At 45.1% G+C, this 21,977-nt stretch overlaps 1 protein-coding gene across 1 annotated transcript; it reads left to right on the forward strand.

Annotated features, from left to right (window-relative positions):
• Positions 1-16,921: 16,921 nt before the first annotated feature.
• Positions 16,922-21,329, forward strand: LOC142365733 (uncharacterized). The gene is given in 4 exon segments (XM_075446844.1): positions 16,922-17,266; positions 17,268-18,410; positions 19,896-20,294; positions 20,877-21,329. Coding segments are annotated over 4 exon segments (2,340 nt in total).
• The last annotated feature ends 648 nt before the right edge of the window (positions 21,330-21,977 follow it).

A 21,977-nucleotide genomic window follows, 5' to 3' on the forward strand; every position in this document is an offset into this window, starting at 1 on the left:
CACTTTAAAGCAGCTGTGTTAGTATCATGCATGCTAAATAAGTTTACAGTTGTGTGATATAATAATTGGAATTTAGTAACCTTTGAACTACCCACGCTTGAATTGCGCTCTGTGAGCCTCGAGCAAAGATTTTGACAGCTCACATGCTGTACTGGAAAACTGTGAGAGAACTACAGCATTTGGAGTCCCCTAGATCCCCTTGCTCTCTCCCTCTGACACTGCATTGTCTCCAGTAGCACCTGTCAAAGTTGTGGTGTGGGTCACACTACTGTGTCCTGGAAATGCTTCTTCGCTTACATTTCACAATCTTTGTAAAGTCAACCATGCTAGCTAGAAATACTCACACGCCTAAAATCATCATATTGCAGTCAAGCAGTATACCACAGCAGATGCCTGGTCGATGAAAAACATGGGGTTCTTCATGGCGTCGCTGCTGCTGAAGAGTGATGATAAACATAAAGACTACTGAGGTGTAGGATTTTTTTTTCCTTTAACTCAGACTGTCCCTTTCAAGTAAACGTGCAGGGGAACAGATAAGCTGGAGTCACCATTTTGAAGATCTGCAAGGAAACAATGTTTACCCCATCTAAACTCTCTAATTCTCCTTCAAATCTCCTCTAGCTTTCAATAATTCAACACATATATTTTTATTTTATTAAAAGAAATTGCAATTAAGGAAGTCTAAACACAATTAACACCTCATTGATGCGTATCTCACGCAACCCTGTAGTTGAGTGAAGCAGTGCTGCGCTTGAAGTTCTGGGTTTCTTTGTATTTGCATCTTTAAGGCAGGAATAAATGATAAAAGCAAATGAATATTTTCTTTCACAAAAATTTTTCAAATACATGTTCATAGATTGAGAGATCAGGAAGGAAACATTCAACGACAGAAAAGTGAACAAAGCAGGTAAAGAGATCATAGAATCATAGAATTATAGAATGGTCAGGGTTCGAAGGCACCTTAAAGATCTTCTGGTTCCAACCCCCCTGCCATGAGCAGGGACATCTTACACTAGACCAGGCTGCTCAGAGCTCCATCCAACCTGGCCATGAACTCTGCCAGGGAAGGGGCATTCACAGCTTCTCTGGGCAACTTCTTCCAGTGCCTCACCACCTTCATGGTGAAGAATTTCTTCCCAATATGTAATCTAAATCTGTCCTCTTTTAGTTTAGAGCCGTTCCCCCTTGTCCTATCCTTGTGAAAAGTCCCTCTCCATCCTTCCTGTAGGCCCCCTTCAGGTACTGGAAGGCTGCTAGAAGGTCACCCCAGAGCCTTCTCTTCTCCAGGCTGAACAGCCCAAACTCCCTCAGCCTGTCCTCATAGGAGAGACACTCCAGCCCTCTGATCATCTTCGTGGCCCTCCTCTGGACCCGCTCCAACAGGTCCATGTCCTTCCTATGTTGGTGTCTCCAGAGCTGGACACAGTACTCCGGGTGGGGTCTCATGAGAGCGGAGTAAAGGGGCAGAATCACCTCCCTCAACCTGCTAGTCACGCTTCTCTTGATGCAGCCCAGGATACGGCTGGCTTTCTGGGCTGCAAGCACACATTGCTGGCTCATGTTGAGCTTCGCATCCACCAGTACCCCCAAGTCCTTCTCCTCAGGGCTGCTCTCGAGCCATTCTCTTCCCAGCCTGTACTTGTGGTTGGGACCACCCTGATCCACGTGCAGGACGTTGCACTTGGCCTTGTTGAACTTCATACGGTTCATGCAGGCCCAACTCCCAAGCCTGTCCAGGTCCCTCTGAATGGCATCCTTTCCCTCCAGTGTATCAACCATACCACACAGCTTGGTGTCGTCAGCAAACTTGCTGAGGGTGCACTCAGTCCCACTGTCCATGTCACCGACAAAGATACTGAACAGCACCAGCCCCAGTGCTGACCTCTGAGGCACACCACTTGTCACTGGTCTCCACCTGGTCATCGAGCCATTGACTGTAACTCCTTGAGTGCGTCCATAGAGCCAGTTCCTTCTGCAACGAGTGGTCCATCTGTCAAATCCATGTCCTTCCAATTTAGAGACAAGGACATCATGCGGGACAGTGTCGAATGCCTTGTGCAAATAGATGCAGGTAGACGACGTCTGTTGCCTGTCCTTTGTCCACCAATGCTCTAACGCCATCATAGAAGGCTACCAAGCTGGTCAGGCATGATTTGGCCTTGGTTGAAGCCGTGTTGGTTGTTCCCAATCACCTCCTTGTTATCCACGTGCCTTAGCATGGTTTTGAGGAGGATCTGCATCATCATCTTGCCAGGCACAGAGGTGAGGTTGACTGGCCTGTAGTTCCCTAGGTCTTCCTTTTTTCCCTTTTTAAAGAAGGGGAATGGTGTTGCCCCTTCTCCAGTCAGTGGTGACCTCCTCAGACCGCCACGATCCTCTCAAATATGATGGAGATTGGTTTGTCAATTTCATCCGCCGGTTCCCTCAGGACCCGCGGATGCATCTCATCAGGCTCCATGGACTTGTGTACCTTCAGGTTCCTTAGGCAGTCTCGAACCTGGTCTTCTGCTACGGTGGGTGGTTCTTCATTCTCCCAGTCCCCGCCTTTGCCTTCTGCAACTTGGGCGGTGTTGCTAAAGGACTTGCTGTTGAAGACTTAGGCAAAAAAGTCATTCAGCACCTCAGTTTTCTCCACATCCCAGGTAACCTGGTCTCCAGCTTCCTTCTGGAGGGGCCCTGCATTTTTCCTAGTCTGCCTTCTATCACTGACATACCTATAGAAGGCTTTCTTGTTCCCTTTGACATTCCTGTCCAGATTTAATTCTGTCAGGGCTTTAGCTTTCCTAACTTGCTGCCTGGCTACTTGAACAATATCTCTGTATTCCTCCCAAGCTATCTGTCCTTGTTTCCATCCTCTGTAGACCTCCTTCTTCTGCTTGAGTTTGGCCAGGACCTCCTTGTTCATCCATGCAGGCCTCCTGGCTTTTCTGCCTGACTTCTTCTTGATAAACTTGTATAATTGTTTATTGGAACAAAGCGACCTTGGGAACTTTTAGGACATATTATATGTATAAAGAAACAAAAAAGACAGCGATGTTCCAGAAAGTCAAATATTCCTTTTTTCTTTACTGAACTGACAGTTCTTCATTGTTGAAGAGTAAATTATTTCAGTATTCATTGCAATATTCTTTTTCTTATATTCTCTGACATTTGATGTTACTAATTTTTTCTTTAACCATTCTTTACTGGCCATTTATAGAGATGCTGAGTTAACAAGACCTTGCATTTCACCAAATATGGTCTTGTCTTTATTTTCACATACAGAAGTATAGAGAAATTACTTTTTGGTAATATCTCTCATGTTCCTGGACAGGCAGTATCTGGCTTACACGAACATGCAGTTCCTACACTGCTATACAAACTTCAGTCAGAAGGAAATCTGCATCGTGGACAGGGACAGGCAGTCTTTCAAAGACTCTGGAAATTACTACATAATTAAAAACGCAAACCTTTGGTAAGGTAAATCAAATGAAATATAAATACCGATATCAGATGAAATATCATATCAATAAAGTCTCATTAACTTAAAATTCAGGCGGATTCTAACGCTATCATTTGCCTTGCCGAAATTTTTTTAATTTTAGCAACAAATCTTGTCCAACAGGAAAATCGAGAACTCAATTATTTGCTTGGTAGAATATTTGATTTTAAATAAATCTAGTGTTACTTAATAAGCATCCATGTCACAGCAGATGCATTTTCACCTCCCAAGCACTCAGCTGAAACCTTAATATATTTAGCTAAGTTAGCAACAGTTTGACAATATTGAGCCAACTCTGTTTTCCTTTCAAGTATGAATAACTGGAATGTCGTTTGCAGGGAAATTTACAGAAGCCAATGGGATCCTGGGGTGCATCAAGAAGAGTGTGGCCAGCAGGACGAGGGAGGTTCTCCTTCCCCTCTACACTGCCCTAGTGAGGCCTCATCTGGAGTACTCTGTCCAGTTCTGGGCTCCCCAGTTCAAGAAAGATGAGGAGCTACTGGAGAGAGTCCGGCAGAGGGCTACAAGGATGGTGAGGGGACTGGAACATCTCCCCTACGAGGAGAGGCGGAGGGAGCTGGGCTTGTTCAGCCTGAAGAAGAGAAGGCTGCGAGGGGACCTAATATATACTTACAAATATCTGAAGGGTGGGTGTCAGGAAGATGGAGCCAAGCGCTTTTCAGTAGTGCTCAGTGACAGGACAAGGGGCAAGGGGCACAAACTGAGGCACAGGAAGTTCCGTCTGAACATGAGGAAGAACTTCTTCCCTCTGAGGGTGACGGAGCACTGGAACAGGCTGCCCAGGGAGGTTGTGGAGTCTCCTTCTCTGGAGATGTTCAAGACCCGCCTGGACAAGTTCCTATGCAGCCTACTGTACGTGACCCTGCTTCGGCAGGAAGGTTGGACTAGATGACCTGGAGAGGTCCCTTCCAACCCCTACCATTCTGTGATTCTGTGATTCTGTGATTCTGTGATTCTGTGATTCTGTGATTTAGTATTTTAAGAAATTGAGAAGCTATCACACCTAATGTGATCCACTGCTTCCTGGAGGCAGGAACTCCGATACTCATTTTCTTCAAATGTCAGCAACTCTTTAACTGTACAAAATCCTACATGATGAAACACAACTTTTATGTACTGGATTTGCAAACGAAATTGGATATTAGGAATTATATCATGGGAAAAGTAGTCCTGGGAACTGCCACTACAGAGTATCATACAATTATAACTCTTCTGGCGTAAAACTCTGTCTAACATATAATGTAGTTTAACAGTGGCTGGACTCTAAGATGAAATTTTTTATCAATTCAGTAAATTAAAAGGTCATTTTTTTAATTTCATCAGCATGTTTTTGATTTCAGTAAAGCTTTTAAAAATTTGTTATCCTTGCAAAAGTATATGCTGAATGAAATGCTGAAAATTTTGTGTCCATTTTTACAATTTAACCTTTTATTCTAATTGCATGAAATAAGCCTAACATGTCAGACTTTACCAGAGAATAATAATTTTGAATTTTTCCACCTCTAATTAAAATCCACAAGCCTTTAAAACACCCATATTTGTAGCTGCTATCACAGTCAAGCAACAAGTAACTGAACTGTTTAAATCTGAGGGAATATGTGGTAACTTTCAGTTGTTGCTATGTAGTGGTATTTAGAAAATGACAACAAAATAGATTTCTCTGTTAATCGTATACACAACTACTTAATTATTAACTGAACAACAACAGGTAGGGCAGCATCTGAGTTTGATTAACTGTTCTGCATATAACTGTCTCTTTAAAATACAGTGATAAATGTGATGCTATTTATCCCTGTTCAAAGGAAAGGCAAAGCATGTATGTGTTGCAGCTGAATAAAAATAGGATTAAAAATTTGCAAACACATAACATGTTGTTAAATATCACATTTTAACTCATCAATTTCTTTGCACAAGCAGATTTGATCTTGACAATACATATTCAAGTATGTTAGTTAAATTTTAGATCAAATATATGATATAAATATCAAGAAAATTAGTGGTTGAAAGAACAGTCTTACTGTTTTGGCTTCATAGAAAAGAAAATTTCTTTCTTAATATTTATTTTGTAAACCACTATACCACTAGTTTACAGGAAAAAAAATCTGCTGTACCGAATTTCTTAGCCCCTTTGGTTTCAGAAAAGAGAAGTCCCGTTCCCTTCAACTCTCACTCAGCACCAGTTGGCCTTCTAGCTCCCTGTAAGTACAAATTCAAGCACAAGGAGACAACTCATTTTAGAGCTTGCTCCTACTACCAGTAACAATCCTTCAAATATTATGCCACACAAGGATGTGCAACATTTGTTTTATTGCCAAGCTATACCAGTCTGACAGCATGAGACATGTCTTTCTAACTCTTTTGGGAACTTAGAGGTCAGTTGCTCTAAAGAAATACGTCTTAGTAATGTAAAAGCACAATCTGACCCAAAGAAGACCAAGAACACTGAAGACACATAAATGTGTCCTTTCATCTGATGTAATGTCTTGAGAACACTCTTTATCATCATAGGTAGTAGTAGCCTACCTGGTAGTTTCATTTGCGAGTAAGAAACAAAATGAAGCAGATCAGAGGGTTGTCATAAGCGGCACTGAGTCTAATTGGAGGCTGGTAACTAGTGATGACCCCCAGGGGTCAGTACTGGGCCCAGCCTTGTTTAACTTCTTCATCAACGACCTGGATGAAAAGTCAGAATGTACCCTCAGCAAGTTTGCTGATGACACAAAACTGGGAGGAGTGGTAAATACACCAGAAGGCTGTGCTGCCATTCAGAGTGACCTGGAGAGGCTGGAAAGTTGGGCAGAGAGGAGCCTGATGAGGTTCAACAAGGGCAAGTGCAGGATCCTGCACCTCGGGAGGAACAACCCCATGCACCAGTACAGGCTTGGGGTGGACCTGCTGGAGAGCAGCTCTGTGGAGAGGGACCTGGGTGTCCTGGTGGACGACAGGTTAACCATGAGCCACCAGTGTGCCCTTGTTGCCAAGAAGACCAATGGCATCCTGGGGTGCATTAGGAGGAGTGTGGCCAGTAGGTCGAGGGAGCTTCTCCTCCCCCTCTGCACTGCCCTAGTGAGGCCCCATCTGGAGTACTGTGTCCAGTTCTGGGCTCCGCAGTTCAGGAAAGATGAGGAGTTACTGAAATCACAGAATCACAGAATCACAGAATAGTAGGGGTTGGAAGGGACCTCTGTGGGTCATCTAGTCCAACCCCCCTGCCGAAGCAGGGTCACCTACAGTAGGCTGCACAGGATCTTGTCCAGGCGGGTCTTGAATATCTCCAGAGAAGGAGACTCTACAACCTCCCTGGGTAGCCTGTTCCAGTGCTCCGTCACCCTCAGAGAGAAGAAGTTCCTCCTCATGTTCAGACGGAACTTCGTGTGCCTCAGTTTGTGCCCATTGCCCCTTGAAGAGTCCAGCGGACGGCTACAGGGATGATGAGGGGACTGGAGCATCTCTTCTACAAGGAAAGGCTGAAGGAGTGGGCTTGTTTAGCCTGAAGAAGAGAAGGTTGTGAGGGGACCTAATAAATGCTTATAAATGTCTCAAGGGTGGGTGTCAGGAGGATGGGGCCAAACTCTTTTCAGTAGTGCCCAGAGACAGGACAAGGGGCAATGGGCACAAACTGAAGCATAGGAAGTTCCGTCTGAACATGAGGAAGAACTTCTTCCCTCTGAGGGTGACGGAGCACTGGAACAGGCTGCCCAGGGAGGCTGTGGAGTCTCCTTCTCTGGAGATATTCAAGACCCACCTGGACACTGTCCTGTGCAGGCTGCTCTAGGTGACCCTGCTTCGGCAGGGGCTTGGACTAAATGACCCACAGAGGTCCCTTGTAACCCAGAACATTCTGTGTTTCTGTGATTCTGTGATTTCTAGCATTTCATATTCTTTACCTACAAACAGTATTTGTCTTCCTTATCACATAGTATCATTTCTGGTCCCCAGCTAGGTAAAAATCTTTAAAATCAATCAATGAAATCAGAAGAATGATGAAGTTATCTGACAGTGAAAATAATTATTTCAGCTGAAAATGTTAACAGTTTCGGTGAGCCTACTTTCCATTCTGGATTTCCATAATTTCATGTATTTCCTCTCACACAAATATGTAGTTCAGCTTCACAGTACATCAAAGTCTGTGTCACATATAGATCTTTAAAAATGGAATTTAATAGAAATCAAATGATTCATATATATATAGTTCTGTCATTTTTTATTTTGTGTCATACACAGTGACTTACAAAAATACATACACTAACAAAAAACATTGTTGAAGTTTTCCCTTTTAACTCTTTTTCTTTAGGAATCCCATTTTATTTCCCAAGTGACAAGAAGAAGAACCATTCACCAAATTTTTTTTTAGAACTACTTCAGAATCCTTTTGAGGGTAGAAACATTCTGTGTGCAAATAGAACTCTCAGATTTCGTATGAGTTTTTGTAAACCGTGCTATTTTCTTCTGTCACATTAAAAAAATTCAAATGCTAGCAAAGGACACGTCATTTTTTCTTTACATATTTCTTTATAGTATTTTTTGCTGAGTCATCCAATACCTGACTATCCTGTCCTGACACAAAATTTTCATCCTCTTTTAATCTCAGCTTTTACATTACATGGCTGCACACTGTTTTCAGCCCACACAGCTGCATAAAATTTGCATTTATGAAAAATGGTACTTTCTGTTTACAGTGGAGAAGGCTAAGACATCAGGCAAAGCAAGATTCTCAAGTTTCCTCTAGAAAACTTTAACATTCTTATACAACAGACTCTGAAGTGGAGGAAAGGGTCAAGATGATATTTTGTTTGCATGTTTCCACTTCTGACACACTGCTGTTATGCTACTTGTTACAGGGGCAAAAGATACCAGGGTGTTTACATTTAGCAGCTAGGAAAGTAGTATCAAAGTCAAGCACAGTGAAATTAGATCTTAGATTCCCTGTCCGTATCAAAGAGAAAATTTTTCTATCAAGTCCCTGCAATGATTGGTAACAAGAAAGTCGTAGTAGTTTTAAAGCATTCAGTGATATGGATCATTAACAAGCTGTTCCTTTTCCTTCCTTAACCAGATACTGTCCTGCTTCTCTGCCTCTCTTTTCTATTTGCTGCTGTTGTGACTTATTCTTTTCACAAATTTCCATTATGGAGTCTCAGCTTGAATTTCTAGAACCTTGTATCTGCTTCTCAAATAGAATACTGTGCAATCTCATAGCTTATTCAAAATGCTGACCTTTTCAGCTATGAAATTAATTTTTGAAAAATTTACTTTCCATTTTAAAAATTTTATTTCGTCTCTGCAGTAAAAACTGCATGCAAGCAAAAGGTGTTGGCTAAACTTTGCATACACATGAAATTTTGTATTTATTATTGGCAACATCTCTCCTTTTTATTGTTTTACTAAGCATCTGGTATGAGGCAGGAACTATCATCACTTACACTCCCAATGATTAATACGTCTTTGACAGATTTCTGCAAAACACACATGAAGATGCAGAAGACCTGCTGCAGCTTCTGGGAGCTGTTGCACACAAAGCAGCAGAGCACATCTGGGAGCACCATAAGAAAGTCGCCCAAAAAAAAAGCAAGTGGTGCAAAAAAAGCGCTCCGTATACTCCAAGGATAAGAGCATCCCTGCCTATTTTGACCGAGTCCAGCCACACAGGGTGACTTATGCCTGTGATGGAGTGGCCTACTTCTCTTATAACCCATGCTTACATCAAGGCATTTTCCTTCAACTGCCTTTCTGCCACTCACTTGGTCTGTAAGTACAAGCAGAAGGAAAAGAAGCTTGCAAAAAATGGAATCTCTTTGTGTCTTCAAGAACTGCTACAAAGAAGCCCAAACAACTTCAACAAGAACTTCGGCCCTCCATGTGGGTTAAAAATGACATGCTTAAAGCCAGTGCCAGCAAATATACAATTTACTTTTCATGCTTGCTGAGTATTTAAAAATGCAGCTGCAAGCTCAAAGTGGTCAGGAAGGTTTATTCTTTTATGACTCTGAATAACCATTGGTGGGAAAATCTAGGAGTCTGGAGGCACACTCTGAGAAAATACACAGATCTTCAATGCCTGTCCTTCTATCTGTATAATGTTCAAAGACAAATTGGTGAAGTAAAGACGTCATTCCTAAGAACTGACTCTCCTGTCACATCCACATAGACACAATATAAACCTAGTTCTTAGAAAACCTTTCATAAAAATAATTGTTACCTACAAGATAGGTAGATCTATCACTCCTAGTAACCTAATGCATTTATGTGGCTCTTGTTAACACATTTCAAAAAGGAATTTCCTTACCAGATGTATTTTTATTACTTTTTACATTTGAAAATGAGGGCTAGATCCGATACCTCTGTGGCATTGCACTTAAGATTTGGTTCCTGTAAGCACAGAACTTCCTTATGGTACATGACAACCATTATCCTACCCTCTTATAGTTACAGGTGGTAACTTTCACCTTATTTAATAATAAAACTGCAATATCTTCTGTAGAGAGACTGTCTCTGATTATATGTTTGCATAGATCAGAGGAAAATAAGCCCTTGACCTTCCTGGGTCATCAGAATCGTGCTGTAATGCAAATGCTCAATTATTAATATTACTGTGGGCAATAACAATGTGGAAGAATGCACCAGGTTTACTCATAATTGACTGATACTTAATTTCTGATGTGATTATCTGAGACAAATTCAAGTTCCTTGCTAAAAGGTTGCTCAAACATCCAGTCAGAATAAATAAATAAATAATAATCATTACAGGCTATATCTGGCCTAGTAAGTTAAGTCATTCTAGGATATGTTCCAAATATCATAACTGCATGTATTTTTTTGTTGGCAGCAAGCTCTCTGGCAGGTACTCAGCCCGAGTCAACCATCAGTCTCTCAGGCAATCCCTTGGCACCATTATGAATTTTGAGACCACCCCCTGGGTAAGTGGGACCCTCTTTTGGAAGCTAGGAGGGTTTAATGATTCAGATTCCACCCTTTTTGCACTGGTTGGGTTCAATGTCAACGAATACTCCTTAGCACTGTTTTACTTGGTATTACAGATGTCACCACAGAGGCCAGATATCACGGTATTGTTGCTTACATATTATCAACAACAAAGTAATCTGTCACAGTTCTGGAATGTGCTCATCATTTTGTTTAACTGATTTATCTTTCAGTGTAAACTGTTCAGTGTCTTCAAATGCTTCTGTTCTTGTACATGGCCAGGTTGCAAACAGCAGGGAAAAATCCCTTTCATCCGTAAGCAAGCACTTCATTTCTTGGCTGAAAAATTCACACAGGAGTGAGGTGTCTAGTCTGTATGTTAGTGAATGCATTTACAGCTGAGACACCATCACAAAATGGGCTGCTAGTTGTGAGAGTAAGTTTACACATGACTGAACAAGTCCAGCCCACTTGCAGTCAAATTATCTAAAATGAATCAACCAATTTCTGCTATCCTTCAGTCTGCACTTGCTGTTCTGTGCGTAGAGGTTCAGACCACCATAAATTTGTATCAACAGTTACTAAAGGTTTTGAAGCTTTCAGATTCTGAAAACAAAAAATAACAAACCCAATCTCAAAATTTATTCATTTCACTGAATTTGTCCATAATATAGAGCGGGGATATAGTTGTAATTTAACAGGGAAATTAATTATTTATTTTATGGCGTAAAGATGAGAGGAGTACACAAACTGTAATTTTAACTACTCTGTGACACACTGAATTACATGAAATATTGTTGTTAGATCATAATGTCAGAAGTGAAACAGGTGTAACAGTTTCACTTGCATAAAGTGCTCTCTTCACTTAGATATTAGTCTTATTTTCAAAAATTTCATTTCAGCGATGAGCTCTGATCACAGAATCACAGAATGGTAGGGATTGGAAGGGACCTCTGTGGGTCATCTAGTCCAACCCCCCTGCCGAAGCAGGATTACCTACAGTAGGCTCTAGAGGACCTTGTCCAGGTGGGTCTTGAATATCTCCAGAGAAGGAGACTCCACGACCTCCCTTGGCAGCCTGTTCCAGTGCTCCGTCACCCTCAGAGGGAAGAAGATCTTCCTCATGTTCAGATGGAACTTCCTATGCTTCAGTTTGTGCCCATTGCCCCTTGTCCTGTTGCTGGGCACCACTAAAAAGAGTTTGGCCACCTCCTCCTGACACCCACCCTTCAGATATTTGTAAGTATATATTAGGTCCCCTCGCAGCCTTCTCTTCTTCAGGCTGAACAAGCCCAGCTCCCTCAACCTTTCCTTTTAGGACATTTGTTCCAGTCCCCTCACCATCCTTGTAGCCCTCCGCTGGACTCTCTCCAGTAGCTCCTGATCTTTCTTGAACTGGGGAGCCCAGAACTGGACACAGTACTCCAGATGAGGCCTCACTAGGGCAGTGTAGAGGGGAAGGAGAACCTGCCTTGACCTGCTGGCCACACTCCTCCTAATGCACCCCAGGATACCACTGGTCTTCTTGGCAACAAGGGCACACTGCTGGCTCATGGTTAACCTGTCGTCCACCAGGACACCCAGGTCCCTCTCCATAGAGCTGCTCTCCAGCAGGTCTACCCGAAGCCTGTACTGATGCGTTGGGTTGTTTCTCCCGAGGTGCAGGACCCTGCATTTGCCCTTGTTGAACCTCATCAGGTTCCTCTCTGCACAACTTTTCAGCCTCTCCAGGTTATGCTGAATGGCAGCACAGCCTTCTGCTTTATCCACCACTCCTCCCAGTTTTGTGTCATCAGCAAACTTGCTGAGGGTACATTCTAACTCTTCATGCAGGTCGTTGATGAAGAAGTTAAACAAGACTGGGCCCCGTACTGACCCCTGAGGGACACCAGTAGTTACCAGCCTCCAACTAGACTCAGTTCTGCTGATGACAACCCTCTGAGTTCTGCCATTCAGGCAGTTCTCAATCCACTCATCCTGCCCATACTTCCTGAGCTTCCCTAGGAGGATATTATGGGAGACAGTGTCGAAACCTGTGCTAAAGTCTAGGTAGACAACATCCACCGCTCTCTCCTCACCTACGCAGCCAGTCATGTCATCGTAGAAAGCTATCAGATTGGTCAAGCATGATTTCCCCTTGGTGAATCCATGCTGACTACTCCTGATAACTTTCTTTTCCTCCACTTGAATAATGATGACCCCTAGAATGAGCTGCTCTATCACCTTTCAGGGGATGGAGGTGAGGCTGACCAGCCTGTAGTTCCCTGGGTCCTCCTTCTTGCCCTTTTTGAAGATTGGAGTGACATTGGCCTTTCTCAAGTCCTCGCGCACCTCTCCTGTCCTCCAGGACCTTTCAAAGATAATGGAGGGTGGCCCAGCAATGACATCAGCCAGCTCCCTCAGCACTCGTGGGTGCATTCCATCGGGGCCCATGGATTTGTGGACATCCAGATTGCTCTAGCGATCCCTCACACAGTCCTCCTCCACCAAGGGAAAGTCATCCTCTCTTTTGGCTTCCTCTCTTACCTCCGGGGCCTGGGATTTCTGAGGTCCTGCCTTGGCACTGAAGACTGAAGTAAAGCAGGCATTCAGTAGCTCTGCCTTCTCTGCATCCTCCGTCACCAGGACACCCACCTCATTCAGCAGCGGCCACACATTGTCCCTAGCCTTCCTTTTGCTGCTGATGTAGTTGAAGAAGCCCTTGTTGTTGTTTTTGACATCCCTTGCCAGCTTCAATTCCATGTGGGCTTTGGCCTTCCTCGTCGCATCCCTGCACGCTCTGACCACATTCCTGTACTCTTCCCAAGTGGCCAAGTGATCAGAGTTTGCAGTTACCTTTATTACAGCAATGTTACATCACGACACAGGAAAGAGTACTTATCACTAGTCCTGACCTGTTCAATCCAAAAATCCTTAGAGCTAAAGCTTCCTGAAGCTGAAAGGTATCTTTTTTTCTCCATTGCACCATTAATCTTAATCTGGGTCGTGGCTTACTTATATAAATTTTGTCTTGGTAATCACGAGAAGTTAATGTACACAAGTAGTTCTTATACTTTAACACGATCAATACAAGACTTTTTATCTGACGTATCCAAATTGCTGTATCTCACTTCCAAGAAGAAGACAAAAATCTATCTCATATTTGATACTCGGAAAAGGAAGATGTACTTTAGTCATTGTCCTGATCCAATGTCAGGGGAGGTTTCCATACAATCGCAAGGATGAGATTAAGACACATAATGGGGTCAAATACAGCACTGTGAACTTTTTTTCAATGAACAGAGGAAAGGAGAGATAGAGGGAAAGAGGGAAGGAACAAAACAGGAAAAAAAGAAGTCAGACAACCTAAACAAAAAGGGGGTGGGATGCAGTAGAGATTAGCTACCACCACCATATATCCAGTGATGTTCTGTTGGTTCAGTCTCCTTGCAGGCTTTGAAGTTTCAGCAAAGTAAGTTCTGAGAGAAGTGCAGGAAGCAAGCACTTGTGGAGAGGGACATGCAGTTCTTTTATAGAAGCAGTTTGCCCATGCATGGAGTGCACTTGTGTACGTGCGGATCGTGTTATACGTGCTGCATACTCAGGTGGTATTCTTCTCCTTGGTTCGAGCACTGGCCTGTGCGCAGGTGCAGTTTATTTTTCTGCAGGTGGTTGTGATTGTTTCTTCAGGGATGGGATGCTGAGGTCAGGAAGTGATAGTGATGCAGCAGCAATGTCGAGACAAATGCAATATGTAACAGTCCTTACAGTCATCACCTGTTCACAAATAAAGATAATCTGCTTTATAATTCTAAGTAGGCCACGGTGATAAATATTTTTTTGTGGCTCAAGACTGATTTGAAAAGTAGATAAAGAAAATCACTGTAATTGCTTTAAGTTAGCTGAACAAAAAGTAAAATAGAAACTCCTATGCCTAAATGAGAATTTATAATTTTTATTCTACAATCAATACTCCCACAGTCTATGACCACACTATAATAGTGTGCTTCAAACTGTTTCCAGAGATGTCTATTTCTGTCACCACCAAAGCTGAAAGTTACAATATCTCCTTTTTCTTGCTTTTTCCATTTCATGTCCAACCCTTGGCAAAAGAAGAAAAAATCTGAAGTATGATATAGTATCACTAAATGTAGTATCGCACTCTGTATTTAAATGACTCTGAAAGCCTCCCAGCAGGTAGACTGCTGCCCAGGTATACTCCAACACATACGCAAAGGGAAAGACACAGGGTGAAGAGGCAGAGATGAGTACACAACTCTTGTACTAAAATTTGCAAATTTTAAGGGAGTTTATGTTTGCCCTACTGGGTCAAAACGCTCTGTGTTCTCCTTCACCCTCAAAGTGAAAGAAAATTAAAAGATAGCCAACTTTCCCACACAGCAGCCCTATTATGGTTTTGTTTGAAGATGACAGGTGTTGTACCATCTGCACTTTAAGCTGGAAAAATTTTTGAACTCATCCTCTCCACTTGGCAGTATTTCAAATTTGAAATTACCAGAACCATAGGAATAATCTGTCAAAGAAAGGCATCAGAAAGGTTGGACAGTGCTCTGAGCTATAATCCCAGAAATGAGAGAGGCCAGATGTTTTCCTCACTGATATCATCCATAGAAATGTTGTCAGGCATCTAAGGCCAGAGGGCACCAAGGCAGACTTCACACCACACAGCTGGAAGAGGTGTGTGGAGGGCACTCTGAAGAGCAGTGGGAAAAGGATGCCATTGTAAGGTGAAGTCCTGCATCTCTTGCAGCCACACAAAACAAAGGGATATGTGTTGTGCATTGTTCTGACCTCCACCCATTATGGGTCAGATTGTAAAGATCCTTCATGTTTAAGCAGACAAAAGCAGAGCTTATTTATTAAGAATATTTACTAAACAGCTTAAATACATCATAGAATCACAGAAACATGGAACAGTTTGTGTAGTCCAATGCCCCTGCAAGGAACAGGGACATCTTCAATTAGACCAAGTTGCTCAGAGCCCTGTCCAGCCTGACCTTGAGTGTTTCCAAAGATGGGACACCTACAACTTCTCTGAGCAGCAAGTTCCAGTGTTTCATCACCCTCACAGTAAACAATTTCTACCTTATAGCTAGTCTGAACCTACCCTCTTGCAGTTTAAAACCTTTACACCTTGTATTATTGCTAAAGCCTGTCCCCATCTTTCTTATAAACTCTGTTTAAACACTGAAAGGCCACAGTAAGGTCTCCCTGGCACCTCATTTCTCCAGGCTGAACAACCCCTACTCGTTCAGCTTTTCCCCATAGGACAGGTTGTAGAAGACCGCTACAAACTGGTTTTGGCTCGACATCGCTGTTGCCATCTCTTGCTGGCCTCTGGAAGGAAGCCATCACAACGACCTGCAGGAAAGCACTTGCGCACAGAGTAGCGTGTGGACGGGCAAGAACGGACTTGTCTAAGCGGGCAACACGCATGACAGGAACTGCATGTATGCAGACATGCTCTGCACATGCGAAAATGCCCCTATAATAGGGCAGCACATGCTCCCCACTGCCCTCTTGCTCTCCTCGCCACTCTCTTGCTCTCCTCCTCACTGCCTGGCTGCTGGGCTATACTCTCGCCGGGGCTCCACGCCTGCACAGAGACTGAGCCAACTGGACGTAGCTGGACATCGTCAAATCCATGGTGGTGGTAACTGATCCTCTCCCCCCCGCACTTCTTTTCCTCGCCTGCTGGGGTTTTTCCGACTTTACCCTTTTTTCTTTTTTTTCCTGTCTCGTCTTCTCCTCCCCCCCCCTCCAACTGCCGTCCCCGCCAGACCTGCGATTCCCGGTTCACCAAAAATAAAGTTTACAAGGTGGCACGGCATATGACTGCATTTGCATCTTAATCTCGTCTCCTGGGATCGCATAGAAACCTCCCCGATATCGGATCGGGACATTTTTACTGGCGTCACCGACAGGATCCCTCGAGACGAGAGTGCCGTGCCTCCTTGCTGTGGTGTGCTCTGTGATTGCCTGTGAATGACTGCGAACGAAGTGTGAGGAAGGCGTGAATGGCGGTTTCTCGTTTCCTTTTGTACTGCTCTAATCACGGACTTGTGTATTAGTGTACGGTTTGGCCTCCTGGGATTGAATAGGGGAAACTTGGACTTTAAGGTGTGACCCTCTCAGGAAGATATCCCCTTTGTAGGAAGGAACTTTGTGGGAACTTTGTATATTAGTTTACGTTTTGGCCTTCTGGCGGTGAATAGCGGAAATTTGGACTTTAAGGTGTGACCCTCTCAGGAAGATATCCCCTTTGTAGGAAGGAACTTTGTGGGAACTTTGTATATTAGTTTACGTTTTGGCCTCCTGGCGGTGAATAGCAGAAATTTGGACTTTAAGGTGTGACCCTCTCGGGACGATAATCTCTTTGTAGGAACTTTGTGGGAATTTTGTGCTTTAGATTATGTTTCGGCCTCCCGGGAGCGTATAGGGGAAGCTCGGATTTCAAAGCATGCCCCCCCCCCCAGACGACATCCCCTGTGTAGGAAAATGGCTGCCCCGCAGGAAGCCGACACGTGTGATTGTGTGTCCGTGTGGGCTGAGGAAACAGAGAGGCTGTATGACTTTCTAGAGGCTCACCAAGCTCGTCCCTCACTCCAGGGGCAAGGCTGGGCGAGGGACCATTGGTTTCGGTTACAGAGTGTGGTAGACAGAATGAAAGTGTTGCAAAAAGAAGCCAGAGTTAAGAGGGGGAAGGGAAAAGTGATCATCTGTACGGTGTTGGGAGCGAGTTTGGCTGCTGCGGTGGAGGAAAGGAACCAGAGGTCTGGTCAGGCTCAGGCGGTGGTAGATTCTCTGCAAGCGGCAGTAGAAACTCTGCGAAAACAGCTGCGGGGAAAGTAAGCGGCTGCTGGAGGAGGAGAGGTGCCAAAATGTAATATTGAAGGAGGAGTTAAGGATTCAGCTCCTGAGGGATGCAGAGTTCTTGGCGGAAACAGAAGTAGCGCAGGCAGAGAAAGGGATACAATCGATCTGTCCCCAGGGGGACCTGAAGGGAGCAAAAGAGATAGCAGGCAGCCCCCCCCACATGTACCCGTTGGTTAAAACGGAATTCGTATATGAAGACGATGGTGATAATCGTCCCCAGGTTATTACTAAAGAAATCCCTTTTGCGGCAACCGAATTGGCAAAGCTGTGAAAAGATTTTGCGAGAACCGTGAGAGAATCGGAGACAGAATATGTCTGGAGGGTGTCCCTGTCGGGGGGGGACGGGATCTTGTTGTCGGAAAGGGAAGCAGAAGGGTACTGGGGCCCGGGCGTGTTCTTAACTACCGGCGATCGCCGAGCCCCGTGGTCGCTGACTCAGAGGGCTGCGTACTGGGCAGGGGGGTTGAACCCGCTGGAGAGGGGGGATCCCCTGGCCATAACGGGCACAACAGATCAGTTGCTGGAAAGTGTGCAGAAAGCGTCTTGCCTTCAGATGATGTATGATCGGGAGCTCAAACTGAATCTGAGCTCCCCAATGCTGCTGCCAGCAAACCCCGAAAGAATGACTCCCCTAATACAGGGGCTTCCTGATTCCCTGAAACCCATAGGGATCCAGCTGCAGGGGAGAATTCAAAACACCCCCAGCGAGGAGAGAATCGCGGCTGCCCTGGAGGGGGGGGCGGCCCCCGACAGTCGGAGGCCGGAGAGGAAAGTGTGGACGTGGGGGGAGATAGCCCAAGAGCTGATTAACTATGGGAGGAAATACGGACCTGTTAACCGGCCATATCAAAGGGCTGAAACCAGAGCCGTGCAAGCCGCAGAGCGAGTGAGTGGGCAGTCATTTTTCTTGGGGAGAAGCCCGGATCTGGCCGGGAAAGAAAAGCCCCTAAATCGGCAGGGACTCTGGCAGTTAGGGCTTCAGAAGGGCATTCCCTGGGACCTCATGGATGGACTCCCGACCAAGAAGCTGGAACAGCTCGTGCAGAGATGGTCAGGGCGAGGAATCAGTTCTGAGCCAGGTCCTAGTGCCCCACCCTTGGTGGATCTCGGGGTGGGGGGGGAGAAAAATAGGGAGAAGATGGTGGGAAACTAAATCCTCCACTCCTCCAGGGTGAGGGGGGAGGCAGAGGGTGGATGTTTGTAAGACAGCTCACCTGCAATAACAGAGGGGATTTATTGATTACGGTGGCGGTAGGACCAAAGAGGAGACCGGTAACATTTTTGGTTGACACTGGAGCACAAATTACTGCGCTAAGCCGGGTTGAGGCGGAACGGTGTGGAATTTCGGTCCCGTCCAAAAGCCTGATAGTTTTAAACGCCTTGGGGAAAACCCAGACAATGCCCATGAATCCGGTGACATTATGGCTGCTGGGGGAGGAAGACCCTGTGGACACCATGGTAGCTGTGGGACCTTTCCAAATGAACCTTTTAGGCATGGATGTTTTAAAGGGTAAACAGTGGTGTGATACCCAGGGAAATCCGTGGTCCTTCGGTGCCCCCCAAATTAGAAAATTGGCTCAAACCCCAGTGCGGAGGTGCGTCTGCTACAAGCGGCGTCTGCCCTCCCCCCTTCTAAATTAACGAATGTGAAACCCTACCCGCTGCCGCTGGGAGCCAGGGCAGGCATAGCCCCGGTGCTGGCAGAGCTGCGGGAACAAGGAGTGGTGGTTCCCACCCACTCGCCTTACAATTCCCCAGTCTGGCCAGGGCGAAATCCTAATGGAAAGTGGCGGGTTAGCGGTCGATTACCGCCGTTTGAATGCTAATACGGGACCATTAATTGCTGCTGTGCTCAGCATTGCCGAGCTCATTAGCACCATTCAGGAGCACGGGCACCCGATTCTGGCAACTATTGATGTTAAGCATATGTTCTTTATGGCTCCCCTTCAACCTGAAGATCAGAGCCGTTTTGCTTTCACCTGGGAAGGACTGCAGTACACTTTCACGCGGCTTCCCCAGGGCTATAAGCACTCTCCCACGTTAGCTCACCATGCCCTAGCGCAGGAATTGGAAGCGATCCCCATACAAGCGGGGGTGAAGATTTATCAGTATATAGATGATGTGCTTGTGGGAGGGAGTCAGACAGAGGAAGTTAAGGAGGCGCAGTGGGACATTATCACCCATTTGGAACGTATAGGATTGTCGATTCCACCCGAAAAGGTACAAGCCCCTTCTAGTGAAGTGAAATTTTTGGGAATCTGGTGGAGGGGGGGGAATGACTTGTATCCCCCCTGATACTCTGTGCTCCCTCGACCTAATTAAAATGCCAGAATCAAAGAAAGATCTGCAACATGCATTAGGACTACTTGTGTTCTGGAGGAAACATATCGCTGATTTTTTGATTATTGCTAGACCTTTGTATGATTTAATGCAGAAAAAGGCCCAATGGGAGTGGACCCAGGTCCACGATGAGGTGTTATGACTGTTGGTGTTTGAGGCAAATGCATACCAAGCCCTGGGACCTATCCATCTGACAGACCCGGTCCAAATCGAATGGGGGTTTGCCCGAAGCAGGCTCTCAATTCATCTGTGGCAGAAGGGACCAGAGGGGCCCATTCGGCCCATTGGATTCTATTCACGTAGCTTCAAGGATGCTGAAAAAAGGTATACAACTTGGGAAAAGGGTCTATTTGTAGTTAGCCTAGCTTTGAGAGAGACTGAACGAACTATCCGACAGCAGCCCATAATCCTTCGGGACCCATTTAAAGTGATCAAAGAAGTTTTAACAGGAACCCCACCCCCTGACAGGGTGACTCAAAGAGCCTCCGTATGGAAATGGTATGCCCAAATAGAGCATTATTGTGAGATCTTTTCTGTATCTGAAGGAGCTACTGAAGTGTTGAATATACAGGATGAGGCAGACCTAGATAAGGATGTGCCCCAGCTTGCTCCTGTGATACAAATAGCTCCCCCATTTTCTGAACAGTTAAAGAACGTATGGTTTACAGATGCTTCGTCGAAGCGAAAAGGAAAGATTTGGAAGTATCGAGCTGTGGCACTTCAGGTCGGGACTAAGGAACAAATCGTTACTGAAGGGGAGGGCAGCGTGCAGGTGGGAGAGCTAACTGCAGTGTGTAGTGTATTCCAGCATAAGGCCCAAGCTGCTTCCCCTGTATATATTTATACTGACTCCTATGCAGTTTTTAAAGGTTGCACAGAGTGGCTGACATTCTGGGAACAGAATGAATGGGAGGTCAACAGGATACCAATATGGCAAAAGGAAAAATGACAAGATATTCTTGCAATTGCTAAATGTGGGAAGTTTGCAGTGGTGTGGGTTGCATCCCACCAACAAAGTGACACCGCAGTGAACGGATGGAAAGCTGAAGTGGACGAACTAGCTCAACTAGCTCCTCTGCAGAGCACCCAAATAACAGAAAATTGGGAACATTTATTAGAATGGCTGCATATAAAACGGAAATATTCAGGGATAAATGATTTATTTCGTGAGGTGCAAGCTTGAGGGTGGCCAGTTACCAGGGAGGAATGCAAAACATGTATATCCTCTTGTGAACAGTGTCTTGTCCGTTTGGACAGAGACGCCCTGGAAAATGACCCCCTGCACTTAAGAGAAGGAAAAGGTTTGTGGGAGGCCTGGCAGGTTGATTATATTGGTCCGTTTCGAAAATCAGAGGGAAAATGTTACATATTGGTGGGTGTTGAAATAGTGTCTGGACTAGTACAGGCCAAGGCATGTGCCAAAGCGACAGGGGAGAATACTGTGAAGGCCCTGAAAGAATGGTTTGGGACCTTCCCTAAACCGCAATCGATTCAATCGGACAATGGTTCACACTTCACAGCTAAAATAGTTCAAGAATGGGCGGCCCAAGAGGGAATTTCAAGGGTGTTCCACACACCATACTACCCGCAAGCAAATGGGATCGTGGAAAGAACAAATGATTTACTAAAGCGATTTCTGAAACCACACAAATCAGGATGGGGTGGGGGACGCAGTGACCAGTGTCAATAGATGCTGGGGAACAAATGGATGCCCAAAGATTACAGCGTTTTGCCCCCAGGCACCAACAGTTATGCCCACCTCGCGTGGCCCTGGTCACTCTAACAACCCATGCCATTTCCCCGGGCAACCTGTCCTGGTTGAACTCCCCACTGTGAGAGCAGTACCGTTGGTATTGGACACCCCGGGGAACAAATATATTTGGAAGGCGAGAGACGCTTGTGGGAAGGTCCATAACATTCACACTAAGTGGATTATTAATTCTTTCTGACCCATGAAGCGAGTTTCTGTTCTTACTTTCCAGGAAGGAACAACTGACCCGGACACACCCTCCCGGAGGAAGTAAAATGGACACAGAACGTGACTTAATCAGAATGCGCACGTTATTGTTGGTCATACTAGTTTGGGGATGCATCTATGGAAGCCATGGAAAACCACTTCGTCCACCTCCCACTGATCCCTACAATCCCTTTAAGTACAATGGGTTTGTGTTGTTAGCCAAGGCTGTAAGTCAAACTTTTAATCTGAGTCACTGTTGGGTCTGTGGTGGACCCCTGGGGTTATCGAGCTGGCCATGGACGTCTACACCCCTCACCCCAGCCCAGATTGTGAGCAATTACAGTAAGACCACGAATGCTACTTGGGGTGATAGCGGAACAT

This window comes from Opisthocomus hoazin, chromosome Z (genome assembly GCF_030867145.1).
Source record: "Opisthocomus hoazin isolate bOpiHoa1 chromosome Z, bOpiHoa1.hap1, whole genome shotgun sequence".
Taxonomy (NCBI): domain Eukaryota; kingdom Metazoa; phylum Chordata; class Aves; order Opisthocomiformes; family Opisthocomidae; genus Opisthocomus; species Opisthocomus hoazin.